Source organism: Aplysia californica, unplaced genomic scaffold (genome assembly GCF_000002075.1).
Source record: "Aplysia californica isolate F4 #8 unplaced genomic scaffold, AplCal3.0 scaffold00440, whole genome shotgun sequence".
Lineage (NCBI taxonomy): Eukaryota > Metazoa > Mollusca > Gastropoda > Aplysiida > Aplysiidae > Aplysia > Aplysia californica.
The window spans coordinates 321,450-345,239 of NW_004797710.1; the positions used below are offsets into that span (position 1 = coordinate 321,450).

General features: G+C 40.8%; 2 protein-coding genes across 2 annotated transcripts in view; one reads left to right on the forward strand and one right to left on the reverse strand.

The window, feature by feature from the left end:
* Positions 1-1,726: 1,726 nt before the first annotated feature.
* On the forward strand, positions 1,727-21,619 carry LOC101846755 (vacuolar protein-sorting-associated protein 25). Its single transcript, XM_005104887.3, has 6 exons — positions 1,727-1,833; positions 9,215-9,360; positions 9,784-9,837; positions 10,669-10,757; positions 12,335-12,410; positions 13,879-21,619. The coding sequence occupies exons 1-6, from the start codon at positions 1,784-1,786 to the stop codon at positions 13,989-13,991; spliced, it is 528 nt and encodes a 175-aa protein (XP_005104944.1). The 5' UTR covers positions 1,727-1,783; the 3' UTR covers positions 13,992-21,619.
* Positions 21,620-22,644: 1,025 nt separating this feature from the next.
* LOC101848679 (low-density lipoprotein receptor-related protein 2) overlaps positions 22,645-23,790 on the reverse strand; it is a gene marked incomplete in the record, with an annotated part of 87,528 nt that continues 86,382 nt past the window's right edge. The window contains 1 exon segment of the mRNA XM_035971461.1: positions 22,645-23,790. This exon segment is cut by the window's right edge and continues 302 nt beyond it. Within this exon segment, the coding sequence (XP_035827354.1) occupies positions 23,781-23,790 (10 nt within the window).

Genomic DNA, 23,790 nt, shown 5'->3' on the forward strand with positions numbered 1-23,790 from the left:
TCCTTGTTTCTATCAGACATCTATTATCCATGTCTCTCCTCCTCCTTTTTTTTGTTTGTTACTCTAGTTTTAGTAGAGGTTTTGTAGCGCTCGAAACTGCCTACGGTCATATGAGCGCCAAAAGATTAGAAGTGTGACAAGAGAGTAACAAACATAAAAAAGAAGAAGGGGAGATAAGGACGATAGATGTTTGATAGGAAAGAAGAAGCAAACAACACCAGAGCATCGGCCAACCACCCACTTTGTTACTCTCTTATAACACATCTAATCTTCGGCCATTATATATGACCTTAGGCTACTGTGTTGCAAGTGCTGTAAAACTCTTATATTACTTAAACAAAAACAGCAACTCTGTGTAAGGCTGATTTTTTACTTTATAATCTGTACACAGATTTATTGTTCCTCTCCTCGAAGCATCACATCAGGTCATGTGGCCTTTTTTTAGAGAACTTAATGGTGTAAAAAGAAGGGGAGTGAAAGTCGAACTATGTCGACACAGCAAAGTTGCAGTGTGATTTTTCTGTGTTGATTGATCTCTTTATTCAGTCAAAGAGAAGCTAGGTCCCTTATGCAGTTGCAAGCGCCGTAAAAATCTACTAAAGCTAGAAGAGAAGGTCCAAATGCCTGGAGCTTAATGGCAGTAACTGCTGTCTTTTTGACTAAATCAGGGTACCATTGGGCAAAAGTGGCATTGCTGAATTATGTCATGTCCATTCTTGTATATTTATAGTATAGTTGAAACTATTTAAAGCAGCCACCTATTGTTGAGGAGAAAAGCAATCGTCTTAGATAGGTGGTCATCTTAAACAGGGTCGTAATCTAATGTAAAAGTATTCAAGCTAGGAAAAAGGTAAATAAATAGGCGTTTGTTCAGGTGATTGTCTTATACAGGTGGCTGTTACTACTTTTAGAACAAGTTTGATTGCACTTTCTTAATACACCACACACACATACATGTCCTTTTGTTACACCGCAGAATATCTGAGAAGAGGAGCTGGGCAGAGAACAGAACAGTATGCCATCTTCAAGGAATATTACAAGGTGCAGATGCAGATCAGAGCCTATTTTGACAAATTACAATGGTGAATAGTGGTGTCGAAATGTTTTACGCTTCCATTTACACAATTTAGAATATCTGGAAGGCTCTCATTTTCGACCCTACTTGTCCAAGTCAAACCATGCTGAGAGGGACACGGAGTCTCAAAAGAAAGACTGAAGTACTTCAGAGTGAACTGCCTATAGGGGAATAGAACTGATGTTTTCTGCATCGACCAAGAGCCATAAAAAATTAGAGCGGGTGTTTGTAGAACCTGAAATGGATCTCCTTGAATTTAGAAAGATGGCGGGGAAAAGCAGGGGTTAGGGGTGAATTAGTACCAGAGTCGTGACTTTCTTTATATTGAACTTTATAATAGGCCTATTTAGTGAATTTTTGAGAATTATGATATGTGATACGAAGGGGGGCCTCTGTAGTTTTATTACGAGTATAATGTTTTTGTCAAACATGTAGCCTAACTACAAGTGCAGTAACGAGTTCAGTTAAATTTGAGTATCGTTCATGACAATCTTGAGTGGATTGGAGCACCCATTGCCTACAAACAAATCACATTTTAATTTAGAGCTGGGAAAGCACGACAAACATCTTTTTTTTAAATTAAATGAAGTGTGATGAAACTCATCGTGTCAGCGAGAAGTGCGCATTCGGAACCTCACTTCCTGTAGGCCTAAGCAAAGTACGGATCATCCGCCATCATCACCAAAACGAAAACAATCAAATTCCAAGATGGCTGACTTTGACTGGCCCTGGCAGTACAAGTTCCCCCCGTTTTTCTCGTGAGTTTTTATTAATTTTGGAATTTTTGCAGAATCAGACCTTTCTTTTGTGGACTGTTGAACTGATTTTGCTGGGGATTCATGGGGTTTGCCCCGTTGACGTCGTACAAATGTGAGGCAGCGTGGTGGAATCAGGTTCTCGTCAATTTTTGGGCATGTAGAATGTAGATCTAGAATCTAGATCTAGATCTAGATCTAGATTCTAGATCTAGATTCTAGTCTAGAATCTACTAGATCTAGATATAGATATAGATATAGGTTAGGGTAAGATTGTACTTTACCGGACCACCGGTCGGAACTACTTTCGCTGTGGCGCCCCTGGTGCCTAGTGGCCCGCTGTTCTTCGTTTCCGAGCTCCCCTACTCACTCTCCTACTCAGTTTTCTACGTCCTCACTCTTCAACTGCCAGCAATCGACTGCCGTCTCTTACCGGGTTTTTCAGTCATCACGACCGTGCCACTGTGCCCTTTGACCCACGACCCTGACACCTTGAGGCTAATTGGTCAATCTAATCACGTGGTCCACTATTCTTATTTGCTCGCGACTCTGCTGGCTTGGCCTAGGCCCTAGGCCTACTCCTGGTCCGGCAAAGTACAATGGAGGGCTAGAGATGGGCACGAGAGCTCATTTGCATAATTGCAACCCCATTGGCCCTGCTCGCGACTTATCATGCTATTGTTTATATGTGTGTGTGTGAGTGTCTTTAAATTATTGTTGCCAGGGGGGCTAGCCCCCCTGAACCCCCCCACCCCACTGTTGGTATGATACACGGTGGTCCACCAAAGTTAAATCCCCTGCCCACTCTCAACCACCACCACCTCTCGCTCACCTCGCCTCGCCAGTCGCCGCTGACTTCGCTGTGCGTGCGCGAAGTTGCCCGCGGAACTACCTTTTGTCCGCACGCAGAGTACTATGAGATCGTAGTTAGGCTAGGCGTGCGTAGTAATCACGGGCCGAGACGGGTGGTCCGGTAAAGTACAATCCAGCCTAGGTTAGAATCTAGATTCTAGATATGCTTCTTCACTTGTCTTTATTTCGATTAAAAAAATATCCATTGATCTTGAATACAAGTCGAGATATTTGCGAAAGAAGGGGTTGGGGGTCACTTGTTTTAAGAAGTAAAATTAGTGAGAAAATGCCCGCCCAAGATTAGTTATAAATTTCCTTGGCCACCTCTATACACGGGGTGGGAATAGCGCAGGCGAGTCTTTTGGCTATTTTCACCCGGTGGGCGTTCACTGATAGCCTAGGCCAACCAGGGAAGCGTTCACCCTGAACCACATAATTCTACACTGATAACATATTTATAGAATTCTGTGCTGTCAACAAACGTTCTAGATCTAGGTCTAGATATCTAGATCTATTACTAGATAGATCTACTGTTAGTGTTAGCCTAAAAGCGTGCAATTTTGTCTGAGGGCAGTGGAGAGAGAGAAAGAGAGAGAGGAGTAGCATGAGAATTTCCGGGCAAAACAAAATGGCGACCCGCGTAGTTCGGCTCGATTCGGAAAGTTAAATAGCGGTAGGCATCTTTGGAGACAACCAAATTAATTTTGTTTTGTTTTGTTAACATCATTTTAAAACTTTGTTTTGGTCAATTTGATCGTCCACACCGATAGACAGTATTCAGAAAGAGAGAGAGGGGGGAGGAGTAGATCTTGCGAGAACTTCCGGGCAAAACAAAATGGCGACCCGCATAGTTCGGCTTGATTCGAAAAGTGAAATAGCCATAGCATCTTTGAAGACGATTAAATTAGCTTACTTTTGTGCTATGACGTAATTTTTTCTTGGCTTTTATCAATTTGATCATCCACACCGATAGACAGTATTCCAAAATGGGGAAAAACAGGTTTTGTTTCACACCAGGTGAGAATAGCCTATGCCTACGCTGGCAAGTCTCACCCGGGGTGAGAGGTAGATCGTATTTTTATTCTCACCCCAGGTGAGAATAGCCACTTCCTCTCACCCCGGGTGAGAATAGCACAGGCGAGTCTTTTGGCTATTCTCACAGTCACCCGGTGGGGGTTCACCATTATAGCCTAGCCAACCAGTGAAGCGTTCACCCTGAACCACAGAATTCTACACTGTGATAACAGAATTATAGAATTCTGTGCTGTGAACAAACGTTCTAGATCAAGATCTATTACTACTGTTAGTGTTAGCCTAAAAGCGTGCAATTTGTCTGTGGGCAGTGGAGAGAGAGAGCAGTAGCGCGAGAACTTCCGGCCAAAACAAAATGGCGACCCGCGTAGTTCGGCTCGATTCGGAAAGTTAAATAGCCGTAGCATCTTTGTAGACAACCAAATTAAATTTGTTTTGTTTTTTAACATCATTTTTTAACTTTGTTTTGGTCAATTTGATCGTCCACACCGATAGACAGTATTCAGAAAGAGAGAGAGAGGGAGGAGTAGATCTTGCGAGAACTTCCGGGCAAAACAAAATGGCGACCCGCGTAGTTCGGCTCGATTCGAAAAGTGAAATAGCCATAGCATCTTTGAAGACAATCAAATTAGCTGACTTTTGTGCTATAACGTAATTTTTTCTTGGCTTTTATCAATTTGATCATCCACACCGATAGACAGTATTCCAAAATGAGGAAAAACAGGTTTTGTTTCACACCGGGTGAGAATAGCCTACGCTGGCAAGTCTCACCCGGGGTGAGAGGTAGATCGTATTTTTATTCTCACCCCGGGTGAGAATAGCCACTTCCTATTTCCTTAGCTTAGTAGAGTCTGTGGTAACTGACAATGACAATTTACATTTGTTGTGCCTTTAATTAACGTTTTTCAGAAAAAAATACGCACAGAAATGAGTTCTTTAATGCACATGAAAGGTGTTGAGCCAAAAAACAAAAATTAGAAAAATATTCACAAACCTGGGGAAAAATGCACACTTTTTCTCTTTGATTATTTTGACGAGTGCCTGATTCCACCACGCTGCCTCACAAATACGCTTTAATATGGGGCTTTCTGGGGGTTTGCCTTCCTCCTGTCTCAAACTGAGTCAGTGAGTAGTGTGTAGATCTTTCACTACTTTCAGATCAACCTAATAATTTCAGAACGAAGTGACTACAGTCGAACCTGTGTAAGACGGAATCGGAAGGGAGCCAGAAAAAATTCCGTCTGAGGAGAATTTAGGGGGAGATGGAGGTTGGGAGGGGGGGGTTCAAAGACCCAGCCGGTGGGATCAAGGATCGCTTGTCCGATCGGCAAGCAGTGGTCAAAACTTCACACCTCTCATTTGCTATCATGTCTGATAATGACATGCGTCAGTCTTACTTTAAATATCCAATTACCACCAGTGCTTGCCTTTCATAGGACCACTGTTTGACCTACAGTGGAACCTGCCTTAACGGAAACCTGTGTAAAACGGAAACCTGTCTTAACGGAATCTCCCTGCTCCCCCCTTGATATCCTCTTTGGCTGTAGTTATTCGCACAGAGTGTGTGAATACTATGAAATTTTATTCGCACAGGGTGTGTGAATACTATGAAGTTATATTCGCACAGGGTGTTTCAAAAGAGGGATGGAAATCGGCCAACCATTTCCTCATTTTTTTCCCTCATCGCGCAAGGACAAAGATCATAGGGGCTGGATTGAACTTTGGTGGACATACCATGTTTATATATGCGCACTACGCAAACAACGGACTTATACTTATTATACAGTCATGGGTCCTAATCGACCGCTACGCAAACTAGTTCCCGGCGACGCGAGGCAAAGTGAGTGAGGGCTGCGAGAATACCACGAGAGAGAGAGATAGAGCGAGAGAAGGGGGGACGAAACAAAGTTGTAAACGGACCTGTTATCCGAATCATTGAAGAGATCAAAGTCCGGAATATCTAGGCATTGGGTGAGGACGTTTACCGCAGGAACAGGCGCAGGGTTCTCACTATTATATATTACTTGATCCCATCCACTGTTTCTTTTTAGGAGGAGGCAGTGGAGGGAGACCAGAAGTGGAGGATTGACCAGCAGGTTCCTGATTTTCTTGATTACATGTCGTAGGCTTATTTTTGCTCCTTTTCTTTTGAGGGGGAGGCAGCGGAGGGAGACCAGAAGTAGAGGATGGACCAGCAGGTTCCTGATTTTCTGAATTAGTCGTAGTACGCTAATTTTTGGTGGACCGCACATTCAGCACTTAAGTTATTAGGATACTTATTATAGATCTAGTATTCAACAGTCGGGGGGGGGGGGGGGTGCCACATGCAAATCAATTACAATAAACAGAGAAAAGTGGACCAGGAACATTTTATAGTTTGCTCTGCCCAAGAACTTTACTTTAGTGGACCCACATTGCCAGCCTAGGCTAGGCCTAAGAGGTACCATGAGACTAATGCGAGACGATAAAGGCGCGGGTGAAGTTTACCAGACCAGTGAAAAGAGGGGGAGACATGGTGGAGGTATCTAGATTCATTTCTAACGTGTACTGTAGGCTCTCTTCTCAATTTAAGTTCAGACTTTTCTTCTCTTCGTTTACTTGGGCCAAGACTTGACCGTAGCCTAGATTCTAGAAGAAATGAAGAATTGGGAAGGATTTTTACCTGTCCTGTACCGTAGTCTCCAAAATCCGTATTAGATCTAGATCTAATGTACATGATGAATAACAAGCAAGCATAGAATGACCATTCCTTTCTTTTTAAAAAAATTCTTCCACTCACACCAGAATCTACTCTTAAATATCTAGATCTACATTAGATAAAGAAAAATACATGTGTATAGTCTAGTATTTAGTAACCCATTATCATCATGCCCATGTAGATCATTGTGGGAACAATAGATCTAGACATCTAATGGGCCTCTCTGTTCTCAGTGTCACTGGGAATAGTGTCTTGGCCTCATCCCTGTGACACGGGAACAATTCTGGCCTATTCCCAGTGCTTTCCAAAATTAAAACCCTTTGCCTAAAACTAAAGGTGGGATACCTGGGTGTGACAAATGAGGTCCAAAATCAACTTTATGTAGTAACTCTGTAGTAATACATCATATTATTTATGGCCGAATGATTGCAGTTTTACTTTAAGGACTGTTTACAAATGACCCCATCCCTCTTGTCATCTTTCCCAGGACACAAGTCAACCAAAATGTACACATGTGTACATTTAGATAGAACCTCTACAGGGTGCATTTTATATTTGCACCTTTGATCTTTTTTCTTTTTAAAAAAATTGTTTATTAATTTAAAGAATACAATAATGGTGGCGCTGCCCCTGCTTGCACTGGAACCCGATCGACTGATACATGTAAACAGCACTCAAGGGGTCTGTTCGGCCAATTTTGGTGGATCGTGTCACCACAAATTTTGTGTTATTAGTTCTTTCATACTCTTTCAAAGCCTCTGTGAACTCTGAAAAGCTCTTGAACTTGGCTCCCACTTCCATGCTGAATAGATCTAGAAAAACTAGAACTAGGTGTTGAGTAATTTCAGATTTGCGATGCAATAGCTTTGGGGCCAACAGAACGCTACTGGCAAGGTTCCCTCAGGGCTCTGTTTTGAAAAATGAAAGTGCCACGCAGGTAAGCTTCTTATATAGGCCAAGACCGCCTAGTTTCGCGGACTCTCGCGTCATTTGCCAGTCTCGCGCAGCGTTCGCAGCGCGCAAAGATCTCGCGCAGCGCACAGGTCGGGTCGACCTTGTGCGAATATAATTATTTCTTATTCGCACACCCGGTGCGAATAACCACTTCCATCCTCTTTAATTACCTGTATAAAACGGAAACCTGTCCAACGCGGAAACGGAAAGAAAAATCCGCTCCCTTCCGAGGGTTTCACCTGTCTAAGACGGAAAATGCTTTGCCCGCTCAGCCCTGATTTGAAATAAAGCTCCGTTTGGGGTTCCGCCGACTCTAAACTTAACGCCATGGCCATGCCAGTGGGTGAGGAAGGGGAGTAGGGGTGCTATTTGGGGGTAGATGTTACCCCATCATGAGAGCACTGAGCGATGCAGATGGTCAGTATAGTGTGTGTGTGAAATCTCATGACTGCCCGTGAAAGTGCTCGAGTAGCGAGCCACTACGGAAACTCTCCTGGGTCCAGAAGCCAGAGGTGTGAAATTAGATTTGACCAATGCCTGCTGCCCTGATCGTACGGCCACCCCAGAAAAGAGTTCCTCGAATCGTTGTTACAATGATGGCAGTGAGGGGTGGCATTGGTGGGTGGGGCTAAGGATGGAAGCAAGGGAGATGTTCAAACGTTTCTGTTTTTAATAGGCCAAACAGTTGTCCTATGAAAGGCAAGCACTGGTGGTAATTGGATACGTAAGACTGACGCTTGTCATTATCAGACAGGATAGCAGCTGCTGAGAGATGTGAAGTTTTGACCTTTGCTTGCCGATCGGACAAGCGATCCTTGATCCCACCGGCTGGGCCTTTGAACCCCCCACCTTCACCTCCCCCCTAAATTCCCCTGTCTGAGACGGAAAATGTCAAAGACAGAATTTTTCCCGCTCCCTTGCGATTCCGTCTTACACAGGTTCGACTGTATTTAAAACAGAAACGTTTTAACATCTCCTTAGGTTCCACCCTTAGCCCCACCCACCAATGCCACCCCTCATCATTGTAACAACGATTCGAGGAACTCTTTTCTCGGCTGGCCGTGCGATCAGGGTGGCAGGCGTTGGTCGATCTAATTTCACACCTCTGGCTTCTGGCTACCCAGGAAAGTTTCCGTAGTGGCTCGCTATTCAAGCACTCTCCCGGGCAGTCGTGAGATTTCACACCTACACTACACTGGCCATCTGCATCGCTCAGGGCTCACATGATAGGGTAACATCTACCCCCAAATTGCACCCTACTCCCCTTCCTTGCCCAACGACATTGCCATAGCATTAAGTTTAGAGTCAGCGGAACCAAACTTGCGAGTTCGACTGTATTCGGACTCGAGTCCGAATAGAGAAAAATTATATTCAGACTCCGGATTGAATCCAGCATGAGGTCCGTTCTGACTTCCGTCCGACCTTTGTTCTTAAAAATATTTCCAGCATTTATACATTTTTTCTATTATAATCAGTAATAATAACATTTCAGTAAAGACGTGAGCTTTAACCCTTGTCCTGCGGGGGCCGGGTTTATGTCGCCCGATAAGTCTATTTCGGCACCTCGCCTGCGTTCTAGTCCCAAGTCAATCTAGCCCCTGACTCGAGTCCGATAAGATAAAAATTACATTTCAGAAAGTTCTCTTCCAGTACTGACTTCATTCCGAGGGAAAAAAACATCCACTTGTCAACACTGTCCCCTTAAAGTGAAAATAAAAGTAAGCATCTTGTCGGGAACCAGTTTGACTGAATCTTTTGATTTGAATAGGGACTTCGGACATTATAATTGTGCTGTTGAGAGGGTAAAATTTATGATACTGAATGCTATGCATCGGCTTCTTTTTGCAGGATTCAGCCAAACATTGAGACGAGGAAGAAGCAGCTGGAAGCATGGTGTACTCTAGTGTTGACCTACCAGAAGCACATGAAGCAATACAATCTCGATGTGAACGAGGCACAGAATTCCGAGTTATTCTACAACAAGCAGTTGAATCGTATCCTTTTGATTACTTTACTCTATCTCTGGAAATATTTTTACAGGGTGGTAATGACTGAAAATGAATGGTGATGTTGCTGATTTGGCTCACCTGAGAGGAATATAAATTGTAGTGTACATATATTGTACTACTATTGGGAGAATGCTTAAGATGTAAGTTCTTTTTTCAATGCGAATTTGTGGTGTTTTTATGTAATGAAGATACTTTGCATTTTGATATGATTTAGGAAGTCTGTTACCTTGCTGTTTACCTTACTAGATCTAACAGCGTTTTAAAATAACATCACTTGTTTTGTTACCTTTAAAGTAAATATCAAAATGAATTGGTAATACAGGCTGTTTTTATCTTTTCGTCATAAATGAAACAAAAGCTTGCACTCTTCATGAGAGCATTCAGGATTATTTGTCTTTAACTTTAAAGGCCGATTGAACTTGGATGCCATGTACACAGTTCTGGAGGAGCTAAGGAAGAGAGGTAAGGGCTCTTCATCTTGATCACCTTGTATATATAACTCATGAATTGACATCTTATTTCTTTGTCTTATTTTTTCTCTTTTCTTACTTTTGACTGTTTGTTGTTTTTTTTCTGACCATGGCAAGAATTTTTGGGTTTGTAAGTCTGTTATCGTAATATTCATTGACTTGAATTGTATGTTTTTAATCTTTTCAGTGACCTAGTTTTTAACTGAACACATGGAATATCACTGGCATTCTTCATATAGCTTAATGTGATATTAGGAATCAAATTGGAAGGGGGGGGGGGTGATTCTTTTCGTTGTTGTTGTTGTTTTGTGGGGGAAGGGGGTATAATATGTGTTGCGACGTGGTGGAATCAGGCGCTCGTCAATTTTTGGGCATATAAATGGAGTTATTGGTATCATCTTAAAACCTGACCATTTACCTTGCTTTTGGTGGGGGGAAAAAAATCCATTTATATTGAATAGAAGTCGAAATATTGGCAATTGAAGGAGGTCAGGGTTGCCTGGTTTCAGAGGTGAAATTAACGAGAAAATGGCAGTCAAAATTTGGTAACTCCAATACCTTAAGAGTATTTGAAAACTGAAAAATGACATATTTTGTGCCTTTAATCAATGTTTTTTTTATAGTAAAATCCACATGGAAATGTGTTTTTTATGGGTTTAAAAGAGGCTAAAAGCCAAAAAGTGAAATTTCGATAAAAAGTTTCCAAACTGGCAGAAAAACACTTGTTTCTCCAATTTTGCTATTTTGACGAGCGCCTGATTCCACCACGATGCCTCACATATGTTTTTGAGGCCCAAGGTGATTTGTGTGTCCGATGTTACAGGTAACTTGGAGTGGAAGGACAAGAACCGCTCAGCCTGTACCCTAATGTGGCGTTCACCTGCAGAATGGGGCAACATGATTTACAGCTGGGTAATTTGATAGACGTGGTTTGGGAATTTCTAATTTAATACCATCGTCTTTTTTTTTTTGGTTAGTGTTGTATGCACTCGCAACTGCATAATGTCATATGATATGGGTGTGGGAGACACTTTGAACTTCTACTATTGGTAGAAAATTTTGAATTTTGCCTGGGTGGCGGCCGAAGCCTACTCATGTAGATTTTTTACCTCCAAGGAATCTTTAACGTACGCAACTTGCTCACATGCTCTCCAATATTTGTTCGCCCTTGTCGAGGAGGCTAGGTATAAATCTTTCCTACCAGAAGGTCAGGGGTGTGGCTGAAAGACAGCAGTAGGAAGGAGCCAAGGAGTAGCAGTAGAAAGGCTGCAGGAAGAGTCAGGAGCCCAGAGGAGGGGACAGAGGAGGTGAGGGGGGGGGGGGCAGAAAGAGGAGATGAAAGCAGATGACAGAACATTGCTAGAGAGCAAGAAAGGATGTGAAAGGAGACAATTTTAGAGAAGAAAATTTTTCGGTCACTACCCGGATTTGAACTGGGGACCTTTGAATGAGAGGCCAACACCTTAACCTCTAGGCCATGAGAGCCCTCTGCCATCATCTATCGACAACCCATAACAGTGTTTCTGCAGAACCGGCAACCAAAGAAGAAACCTACTTCAAGCCTGCAAAATGCTCGCTGCTATTAGTTGGAAATATTGGCCCAATCCTAGGCAGAAAGACCAAAAACTGTACGAGGGCCTGGAGGACCTGTGTAGAACTGCAGCATTTGTACTATAGACGGGAATGTCGATGTAAAGATGAACAAGAAGAAGAAGAAGATATTTTCATAGTGTTGGTTTGGTAGACTAGCTGTGTATCATGCCAACTCACTGAACATCAGAAATGAGGTTCCAGAAATACTTGTTTTTCTTTTTAGTCAGGTCTTTTATCTGTTCTAAGAGTGCAATATTGATTTAATTCTTTGAGAATAAGTATTAATCATGGGTAAGAATTATTATTATTGAAACTTCATTAGAAGATGAATGTATAATTTTTTCATACTTTTTTAAATTTCAGATATATAGTATCATCATACAAAATGTCGTGATCCTTTTCATTCACTTGTCAAAATACTGACTGACTTTTGCTTTTTCCATTTTCTAATCTCTTAATTCGACTGCATATATGAAATTTGCGTTGTTTTTTAAACTATTTTCTCTGCCTCTGAGCTCACATATAAATGTGTGTGGGTGGTTGACGGGTGCTCTGGTGTTGTTTGCTTCTTATTTCCTGTAAAAAATCTATCGTCCTTATCTCTACTTCTTTTTTTGTGTGTTTGTTACTCTCTTGTAACACCTCTAATCTTCGGCACTTATATGACCTTATTGTATTGTAGTAAAACTAAAAAATTATAAATGTGTTATTTCCATACATTTTTAGACCATGTACAGCTCGTTTTAACATATTTCTTCTGGCTTAAATGGTGGGAAGTATGGGAATGAAAGGACCTTGTTCCAGAGTTCTGTTTACCATTAACATTTGATTAGTGGTTCTTGAAGCTGCAGCTCCTGCTAGGTGACTTTATTAAAATTCTTGTTTTTCTTTGTCAGATCTCTTCACGAGCAATGAACAATACAGTATGCACTCTGTTTGAATTATCAGAGGGTGAGGACAGCGTGGGACAAGGTGAGAATTTGAATGGATTTAACCCCTCCGTGATCTATATGACGTATGCTGTTCTTAATTTTTTTTCTTATGCGGTAAAGGAGCCGAGATACTGCTATAACGTTCAACATTCGTTATGCCTTGCGAAGCACGGGGTCCATGATGACGAACGTCATTTATCATTGGTTGTATTTTGCATATTGCTTCTATTAGATGCATTTCATAAAACTTATCACAGATTTACGTTCAGGGCTATTTTTTTTTCTGTAGAAAGAAATCTTTGTTTTGTAGAGATAGCAGTATTTACAAACCAGGTCCAATTATATGTGGCTGACCACTAAATCTAGCACTACTTTGTGTCCCTGGGGATCCAAAACTGTGTCTGGTGGAGCACGAACTGACCCACTATCACGAAAGGGTTAACATATCTGTTGCTCTGTAGATAAGCTCTATATATTAATCGAGTTTGTTACCCCACTATGAGAAACTGGCTGCCCAGGAGCCTTTAGCACAACAACAAAGTGTTAAGGGCTTAGACTATCAGGTATGTTGTTTTGACTGCCACTACAGTCGCAAGTAACTGTTTTCACTATATGTTCGGAATATTTCCACTAAATGAAAAAAAAAAATGATGTTTGGCCTTTTACTTTTTGACAGACGATTTTAAAGCAGTATGCATGATACAGCTGTGCCTAGGTTGTACACATTGGGCCAGTAGATTGCCCTAGTACTATGTCCCTTCCTTCAAATCTTGACTTCTTTGATATGCTCTAAAGGATATCATCATCTATACATTTGAAATCGAGGAAGGAATTAGGGTGAGGAGGAAGGAATTAGGGTGAGTCTTTTGAGATATGGAGAGTAGGTTGAGTGTGGGTTTTTTTTAAGTGACACAACAGTTGGCACCACCAGTTATATGAAGAGAGCGATGAAATAGATTTCTTGATGATCGTCTTTCTGTTCTCTCAAGAAGAAAGTCCTTATGACATGTGTAGCTCAGCATTTATGTCAAATTAAAACTTGATGTTATTATTTAAAGGAATTGTCAAGCATAAGATGCGACATACTTAACTTCCTGTCTGCCCATGGCATACATGAACTGCCTACCTCTGCTGTAGTCGCTGCTGTTCCCAAGTTCAGAATTTTTTAAAACTGCATTATTACCCCAGCTACGTCTGTGACTCTGTGTCAGTTGTGTCAGAATGACTTGAAAATACGCATTGGAACATACACAGGGGACAGCAGTGAGAAATATGGCAGGAAGACAGTGAGTTGTCAAGTATAAGATGTGACATACTTAACTCACTGCCTGCCCATGCCGTACATGAACTGCCTGGTGAATGTACCCCTATTTCCCTTAAAACAGTCATGTTAAAACTTGGAACTGCTGAGCCTAGAGACCTAGTACAGATAAATGAGACTCTAAGTGAAAAGAATAAAATTACATCAAGACTTCAGTCCAATTTTCTTTCTTTTTTTTTATCCTCAGATTTCCATGGACTAGACAAGGGAATTTTACTTCGAGCTCTGAAATCTCTTGAGGCAGAAGGAAAGGCAGAAGTTATAGACTTTGATGGGAATGAAGGTGTAAAGTTCTTTTGATACTAGTGTTATGATAATTATGATTCGTAAATGTGAGTGTAAGATCTCCGGTGATCTTTTTGGCATGTGTGTACTGTTCCACGGGTGTTGAGTAAGTGTGAAAAGGGAGAGATTTGAAAATAGTTCTTTTGTCATACTTTTGATAAAGAGGTATAAGTGTGCTTTTTTAAAAAATTTATTGTTCACTGCAGGCTTAATGAGATTGAGCTGCCCAGTTGTTGGGCATTTAATCTATCTTCAGGTAAATTCTCTTTAAAATTAGGTAGCATTAGGAAATCATTCGTCGCTCTGTTGTTATTTAATATGCTCCTGTGGGTGGTTGGCGGGTGCTCTGGTGTAGTTTGCTTCTTCTTTCAGTGAAAAAAGTAACCATCTATCTTTTACCCTTTGAGAGGCGCTTTATTTTGCTGTGTTCGTTCCCCCAGGGGCGCGTTAATTTTGAGAAATTAGTGAAAATTCAGGTGGGTTATCATAAATCCTTATAACTTCATTATTTTTCAAGATAAGACAACAAACCATGCATCAATGAACTGGTAATCGAATACAGAAAACAAATGTTGTAAAAAATTTCATAGCTGTATTTGGACTTACATTTCGCAGTTCGTTTTTCAGTCTGTTTTTGTCTGTGAGTTACTCCCGGGAGGTTACAGTCAAATTCCTCGTAGTGTGATAAAGTTTCAAACAGCCAGGGACACACAGGGCTACATCACATTTTGTGCACTGGTAGGCAGTCTGTTTTCCCTTGAATCCAGTCTTGTCTGCCCTATTTTCATAGCACTCCGAACAGTTTCGCATTGGGGGTTTCCGCTTTGCACCTGGTTTTGGTGTGAAGTAATCTGGGGTGTGACCAGAACTGGGTACAAGTCGTTGGAGACCGTTTGCAGACTTCCTGCCCCTCCCTGAGGGTTCTGGATGGCTGGAACTTTCAATAATTAGCTGCTTGATGATCTCCATCCTGAATTCATAATGGTTGAGGGGCTGGGGCACAGTTGTACGGTATGAAATGTGCAGATTGCAGTCATCAGCAAATGGAAAAAAAACGTTTTTCCACCTCTTCACAGATTTCCTCACACGGGAGTACTTTTTTAGAATTTGGTCAGAAGTATCTACACCTCCCATGTGCTTTATATAGTCCTCAATGCTCTCAGGTTTTGTCAGCAGTTCTCTTGGGAATAGTGACCTGAGTGCCGAAGTGAATAGTGCTGAGCATGTAGACATCACGCTTATCATGGTACCTCAGGGCAAATAAATTATCCCATTAATGAAATACTGGTTCAGGTTGTCTAAGCCTGATGTTAGTAGAAGCTTTCACGGCTTCTGGGACTTCTTTCCTATATGATCTGAGGGTCCCACACGCGCCAGTGCCACAGAAGTAGAGTTCATCAAATACTTCTGGGCTCACAGAGTAGTTATCTAAATAAATGTGGTTGCCCTTGTTCAATAAGCCACAGTAAGCCAGAAGCCCCACCACAGTCTTTGTAGTGACCCCACTGTCTTCTGGTAATTCCACCAACTTATGGTAGAAGTCCATAGCGTTATTGCCTGTGTAAACACGCATACCGAGAACATAGCTCGTGTCAGCTTCACATGCCTCGGAAATCTTTATTCCAAATTTGTAGGTTTGGCTGGGTTGTACACTTTGAATCTTAGTCTCCCTTTCCAGGGGCATGTTGCCTCATCAAAACTGATGTTTTGATATGGTGAATTAAATAAAAAGTTTCTTCACATGAGATTGTCATGTAGTACTCACTGGAAATGGCTCTTTGCAGGATAATAATAATGATAAATGACATATATATTTGTAACGAGAAGCTTCTCTCCACGTCTGCGGAGGTGCATGTCTAAAAAATGTAGATTAGGTCTAAATACAAAATAAAAAATTCAATATCTGAAAAGTGGTTATAATAAAGAAATAAAAGAGCCTTGATCGTTTCTTCCGACTGCGACCTGCGCCTACAATTAACCAGCAGTTTGTAGAGAGAGAATCTTCTCTCCACGTCTTCTGAGGTGCACGTCGAAAAAATGTAGCGCAAAGCCACACCAGAAAGGGATGGCACGACATCTTTTACTGACTTCCAGAAAAACCCTACGTTTACAACAACCCCATATGTTGAGGCACTCACTGCCTGAGGGGCCGGTGATGTGACGTACCGCGTCAACTCCTCAGGTGCAATGTCAGCCAGGCCAGGGATGTGCTGGTACTCCTGCTCGCCTGAGGGCATCAAAACAACTTTTGCTGGGTCAAAGAGTCTTAGTTCTTTTAGGAAATCTATCCCAGGTTGACCCTCCAGAGTTAAATACTTTGCTACCATGGCTGATGTCCCAATGTAGGCCTCTAAAAAGAGTTTCCGCAGCCCCTCCTTTTGATCTGGCATCATTCCTGTTGTGAAGAACTGAGAGGCCTCAGCGTTGGAGACACCAGCTTCCCCCATACATGAATTCCAGCTCATCCAAAGAGCTCCATGAGAAAAATATCTGAAAAAGAAGAAAAAAAATTTTAATCTTCTGATTTGGAAAAGACCAGTACTAAAAAAAAAGAGAAAGAAATTCCATCACTCCATACAATGGATTTTCGTGAATGTAATATTGCATTGTTCGCTTGTAATAATACAACATTCATTTCGCGCAAATCCGCATTACATGCGCTTTTTTTACATAATGTTCATGAAAAACATGCATACACACATCATACATGCACATTCTAATAATATATATATGCAGTTCCACATTCACTCTACGTTCATTAAAAAATAACAGACTAAATCAGTGCAAAATATTGCATACACTCTTTCTCACTAATAATGGGAAACAATTGAGACTCCTATCAATGTGAAAAGGGCCTTAATTACAAATAAAACAAATTACAGTGGAATTCTGATATCGACACTTTGATTATTGAATGCACTCTGACTCTGATGATCTTCCAACTCTTGTAAGCAAAATCAATGTAGTATAGATAAACTTTCGAGAAAAGTCTTTACCTTTCAGCATCATCGGATGATTCGTCGACCATCACGGCAACAGGCTTTCCGCTTAGCTCCTGTTTCACCTGCTCCTTTCTCCCAGCAAACTCTTTTGGGAGGTACTCTCTACGAAGCTGTTGTACACTTGGGATAGCACCCCCATTCACGACCCTGTCATTGAGGAAACGCCTTGCAGCAGTGTGGTCCGTCTTGCTCAGGGGAATATTCACAGCAGCACACACACCCACCCTTTCCTTGCAAATATCGTTCGGTTCTGAGAAATCAATTTCATCAAATATAAGAGTCACTCTCGAAGAAGACTTATATGATCTAGCTAATATGGGCCAATTTCAAAAGCCTGTATCAGTTATAATGCCTTTTCTATTGAGCATCTATCATGTCCACCCCCATGACGCGCAAGGTTTCTCATGCCTCACACGTGTCCATTCAGTGACATGTTATCAAGTGTCCCATACTGCTCAAAAGTCTAAGAGTGGTAGAAATCTGGCCAAATCCCAACAAACCCTTCCGCAGAAAGGTCCACCAACTAGACCTATCTCTATCAAGATCTAACAACAATCACAGATTGAAGTCTAGATGACTCTTGATCTACAACAGATCTAGGTTATTCCATTTTAGTAGCGCGCATCATGCCAGACCAGTCACCATTAGTTTACCTAATAATAGTAGATCTATTGGTAAGCCCTTTACTCTTTTGACTATGATTTTAAAAATATCTTCTGGCATGCAAAACCTACAGCTATTTTTTAGGCTTATAATTTGGATATTTATCTTTAAAAAGTGGATTATTGGGCTTTAGATCTATATCGTCAAATAATAGATAGAGTCTATACTAGATATAAAGAATAAGAAGAGTAGGCCTAAGAAGTAAAAGTTTGGGTCAGGGTTTAGACAAGTATTTTACAAAGAATAACCAGGGTTTTGGATAGGATGGGAACAATAGTGGGTGTTGTACGCAACATTTACTTCTAGATCTATAATTTAAAATCACAATAATAGACGTACCTTGTGCAGAGATGGTACTCGGAGTCTTCGAGACATTCCCTTAAGTCCTTTGTTTCTTTGTTGGTCCTCCCTCAACAGACTGCTCGGCCACCCGCTTCACTGCTTTCTTGTGTTTGTCCGTGTCTAGATGCTTTCGGACTGAGGACTTCCTCGAGTGGTCCACATCCAGGTTGCAGGGGGGCAAAACAGTTTGTCCCCTGACACATGCCTTAGGTCCTTAAAGTCTCGCTGACGTTGGAACAGGTGTGACCATCGTGGTGTATTGACTACATTTGGCGGTCTTCTTGATAAATTGATCCATGTCTAGATTAGATCTACCCTCCAAAATCCTCCAAGCCTAGATTTAAAGTCTTTTTACCTGTCCAAATGAATGGTCCCTCTCTCTCTCAACAATCGGTTTCCTCAACATGCAAACAGGTCACAGGACTAAGTGAAGACAAAGGAAGTGGTAGATCTATTTCTGGTACGAATTGTTTCCCCTGGCATCGTTATTTTTACTCATGGAAGAATGTTTTGTGAAATTGTATTATTATTTTCCAAATTTTTGCGGAAAATCGGATGAAATTCGCGAACTCACGAAAATGGCAAAAGTTGCCGCTCGCAACTTGTGGGTTTTGCGCGCAAATTCCTCTGAGGACAGCCTAGTACCACACTCGTTCTATATGTTTCAGGCGCTGTAATTTGAGAGCAGGTGGAAAGCCACAGCGATTGACTGTCCCTGTGAAGATGTATGTCCTGTGTGCTTGCGAGTATTTGATAAGGTCCATGGAGACATAAAATCTTTCACTGTGTGTGTAATGTCCAGCACTAAGTGGGCACTTAAGTTCTTCAAGCACCTTCACGGCATGTGGATCTGATTTATCCAGGTGTACACTGAAAGAAGTTTCACTACCAACATGAATGAGGAGATTCACTACGTACCTTGTCTCACTGTTGACAAGTCCGAAGACTTTGACATGATATTTGTGTGGCTTTGATGGGTTGTACTGTTTGTATTGCCACCGCCCTGTCCCGCATACTATCATTTCATCAAGAGATATGTCTTTTCCTGGGTAATATGCGCTCAGAAAACTGTTCAGGACACAGAGTTTACAAATGGCACTCATATGACCTTATGCAGTTGCGAGCGCCGTAAAACCCTCTACAATTTAAAAAAAAAAATTTTTTTAAAAGAGTTCACAAAAGGTTCAATCTTGTCTTTGCCTTCTGCTGTCGCTGTGCTCGAACAGTGAAGCATCTTGAGGTATTTGTGAAAAAAAGAAAATTTCTGTTCATAAAATTGAACAAACAATTGTCATTTGATGTGATACTTGTGAGGCTTCGCCTGGTTGTATTGTTTGTTAACAAATCTGCCCTTGAACCCGATGATCATCTCATCAATGCTGAGGTCTTGGAATGGGTAAAAAGCAGTTTGAAATTTTGTTATCAGTTTATGAATGGCCCAGTCTTCTCTTTACCCTGAGCACCAGCTGCACCTGCATGGAGCATTGTGTGATAGAGTGCGAGAAACAGGTCTGGTGGAATCACGGCGTGTACCATTGAGACAGTGTTTTCCTAAATTAATCTCTTATGCGTGGCCTCTTGTCCATACCCACAACGATCATGACCAACAGGAATCGGAGAAATTCTTCTCGTTTGATGGGTGTCCAGTTAATCTAAAGCGTGCGCCGTCTGGGAGGATTGTTTAGTCGATCCTTTAGACGTCCATAGCCATTGACGGGTGTAACCAGTCCTTGAAAACACATCACATTTGGGGCTACTCATGTTAGAAAATTGTTTTTCATTCCTATTTCTGCTCTAGTGCAAACACAAGTTGACACGTCGATTTCCTCACCAATATTAGTCTTACTGGCTGACACGTCCTTTTTACTCTTTGTAGCAGAAATGCATTCGATGGAGGCAAAGGTTGTCTCTCACTAAGTCAAGTGGTGTGATAAATAAAAGAGTAGACAAAGGTGGAATGATCTCAATGTATCTAGATTGTGTCTTCGGGGAGTATAAACTATGACTGGATGTGTTAATACAGCTGAGAGTTCATAGGGAGTCAGTTGTTTGCACGCAGGTATACGTTACATTGCTTAGGTTGAACTTGATTTGAATTTGAATGTATTTTTTTTACCTTGAATTTCAATGCCCTAGTCATTTTTCATTGGTTTCTTGGGTTTTTACTCGACCTGCAAAATGTACATGGCTAAAGTTGTATATTGATGTGTTCAAATTTTCAATTGGTTCTTAGAGTAAAAAATATTAGTGGTTGCAAGATTGTTCAGAATATATATAGAAGTAGAAGAAATTGTACGTTCTTATTTGATGGGTATGTCAGTTTGCATACAGAGATGAAGCTGTTAAGATATCCAATAAAAACCTGTTTTGCAATGTACATTTCTGTTTCAGTAGGTTTTTAAAAGATTTGTATACTTGTATAATGTAATGCAGAACATTTGATTTTGTCATAATGATTTTGAAGGGCTGTTGGTGCTCTGTTAATGTGTGGTTGGCGGGTGCTCTGGTATGGTTTGTTTGCTCTCTCTTTCCTACCAAACATCTCTTGTCCTTATCTCTCCTCTTTTTTTCAAATATATGTTACTATCCAGTAACACCCCTAATTTTTGGCACTTTTATGACCTAATTGTGACGCAGTGCCATAAAATTCTTCTTAAACTAACATTTTGTTTTTGTTTTGTTTTTATTTCATAATAGTGGAACAATATAAGATGTGGCTGTCTGAAGTCGGAAGTTGTTTGCAGTTACAATTGTTAAGACAAACCATTATAGTGCCAACTTTGTGTTGTTGTAAGCTTTAACTCAGCGTAACTGTACAGAGAATACAATCTGAGAAATATTGCATTCTATTGTACATGAGAGTCCACTCAAATCAGAATCTGCAAGACTGCCGTTTGTTTTTTTCAGTTTAGCTGGGTTTTCAGTTTAGATACTTTGCTTAAATTATAGACCAAAAAAAATCAGATATTTTTTTAAATTTCAGTTTACTGCTGTTTTTGGGTTAATGGAGTTCAGTTTAACCCTATCCATACGTCCTGTTTAACTGTCGTATCCATACGACGTGGGGAACTCTGTGCCACCACTTTCCAAAGAGGAAATTTACTCGTTTATCCGATCGGTACACTTTGCATAGCAGTCTGTCAAAATGATTTTTTGAGAAATACTGAATCTAAAAGTATTCTAAAATGTGAAGAATATGACCCCAGGATGTATGGTTAGGGTAAAGCAATTCCACTGTATTTGAAGTTCTTGCTCAGTGTAACATTAAGTCAAGTTAAGCACTAAAACACCTCATAATAAAGCAATAAAGATAAGGCTTCTACTTGAAACTTGATCTACTTCTGCTAAGACTAAGACACTACGGGGTGGATCCCCTCTTGTTTTTATGCATTCTTGAACATAAACTGAAGTTAAGGAGTAAACTACTTTGTACAGATTAATCTAACCCTTGATGTTTCATGGCTGGTTCATGTCCATATATGTAAATACAAACAGACACACGTCTTTTTTTCTGGCCTATTTGCTTAATTAATTAATCATAATGTTGGTGAGAGAATGAGACTGTTGTTTCTTTACCCAATGTTGGTCACTTTTAGTAACTTTGGGTCAATAAACTTTGTTTATGATATGACATAATTTACTTCTCTATTTTTGGTATAGTTTTTGATCGACTCATTGTTTAATGTGAGCATGTGCTTATGAAGAAATGCAGTTTATTTCTTTTAATACTATGACTGGATAGTCAACATTAAGTTGGGTTTTTGTTTGTATGTGAAAGGTCCAACTCCGAGTCATCTGTCCCATCGTCTTTTGTTGTTTCCCTTACATATTTATGTACAATATAATGCATCTGTGTAGACCCTTTGGTGGGGGGGGTTTGAAGGCACCACTGGTAGGTCCTGCTTCTTTTCCCTTCTTTCTATTAGTTTCTGTCTATGTCACTTTTATCCTGTTCTAAATGTCAGCTATCTTGTCGAAGTCAGTTTGCTTCTGTGTACTCAAACAAGACCTTCTAACAGTGTCTGATGTAATGGTTTGGCTCTTCCCTGTTGCACGCAGACGTGAGCGCAAATCCTGTGTTTGGAACTCAAGTTATTTTATTGAGTATCTTGACCTGTCTGCTAACATGTTGTATCCGACTGAGATCGGGTTGATCCTGAAAGTGAAAGGAAGGGTTAAAGTAGCCCGCCTCCTAAATGATTCAAAATCTGCCAATGGTGGTATATACCTTGTAAAATCAGTCAGTGAAACATTCTGTGTGGGTAGTTGGCGGGTGCTCTGGTGTGGTTTGCTTCTTCTCTCCTATCAAACATCTATCGTCCTTATCCCCTCTTCTTTTTTATGTTTGTTACTCTCTTGTAACAGCTCTAATCTTCTGGCGCTCACATGACCTTATGCAGTTGCGAGCGCCGTAAAACCTCTACTAAAACTAAAACATTCGGTAGCACTTGAAAATTCAATGAAAAGAAATGTTGAAGAACATCTTTTTATCTGCTCTCACTTAAAGTATATCATACGATTCTTCTCCAACTCCAAAGATGTCTGTTCTGTGCTTCTTTTTGTACAAGTACAAGTTGGGTCGAAGTATTCCCTAGCTTCTTGTATTTTCGTTTTGAGGGTTAAGACAACTGTACGTACAGAATCATAAAAAAACAACGAAGTCTATTTCGCATTCTTTATTTCAGTGTAAAATGTCAAGGCACTGTGGTGGTGTAAATAAAAAAAAATTTTGTTTAAAGGCTGTGGTGTATAAGAAAATGTCATTCATGTGTCTGTGTAATTCAGCTCTCCATTTTGTTAGAGAAAAGTAGAGTCGAAAAAGTAAGCTTTCTTTTACTTTGATGTGTGCAGGTGACACCCTCCTTTACTCTGAACACACGTAGCTTAATTTAGAAGTTTACAAACATGTGGCAGCGAATCCATGACATTGCGGAATGTATTGAAGTCACAAGCAATAGCATAACAGTACAGTTGATATGATGCCAACTAAATGAAAACAAAGTTTGAACTGACAACGTGATACATGTACATATTCATTGCTGCTGTCAATCGAGAAGATGCAGGTACAATGTATTATGACTAGAGGTATTTTTCAGGGTCAGCAATATTTTCTACATTAAAAAATCTAGAAAAACTTCCTAAGATATTTTTAATTATTGTAAATAAGTGTGTGCAAAATATGAACTGGTTACTGAGGATTTGCGGGCGATACGTCCAAATCCATGCTCTGTAAAACAGTATCTTTATACACGAAAGCAAATTGATTTGGTGTAGGGTTAACCATGGTGTTATGCAGCTTGCTCACTACCTCTGCATTGATAGAAGTTTGTTTCCTTTTATGTTTTTATTGCTTTATCAGAATCAGATTCAGGGAACCTGACAAGCCCTGACACATCCTCTCTTTATTTCTTTATTTATATATATCTCTCTCTCTCTCTCTCTCTCTCTCTCTCTCTCTCTCTCTCTCTCTCTCTCTCACTCCGTCTGTTTCACTCTCTCTCTGTTTTTCAATTTCTTACACCTACTGTGGCGTACGCACTCTCTCGAAACACTTTTTTTTTTAAAGCAAAGCCGCTTATTTATGTGCACACACTTCCCTTCACATGCTCATACAGCACCCCTGGACAGTTCTTAGTTGCCAGTTGTGGGAGAGAGGCATGTGATTATTCATAGTTTTGCTATTCAAAATGCACACATAATATTCTTTTTCAGACGCGTTACGTTACGGGTCTTTTCAGCTGTCTCGGGAACAGGACAAATGGTCTCAGTCTCAGTTATAATAATCTCATCATTCCTGTCAGAGGTCT

What these genes read in the sequence shown, in the direction of transcription:
- LOC101846755 (XM_005104887.3), top strand. Translation starts at nt 1,784, where the DNA reads ATGGCTGACTTTGACTGGCCCTGGCAGTACAAGTTCCCCCCGTTTTTC. An exon ending in GGAGGAGCTAAGGAAGAGAG is followed by an intron (nt 9,838 to 10,668) that starts GTAAGGGCTCTT and finishes CCGATGTTACAG; the next exon opens with GTAACTTGGAGTGGAAGGAC. An exon ending in GCAACATGATTTACAGCTGG is followed by an intron (nt 10,758 to 12,334) that starts GTAATTTGATAG and finishes TTTCTTTGTCAG; the next exon opens with ATCTCTTCACGAGCAATGAA.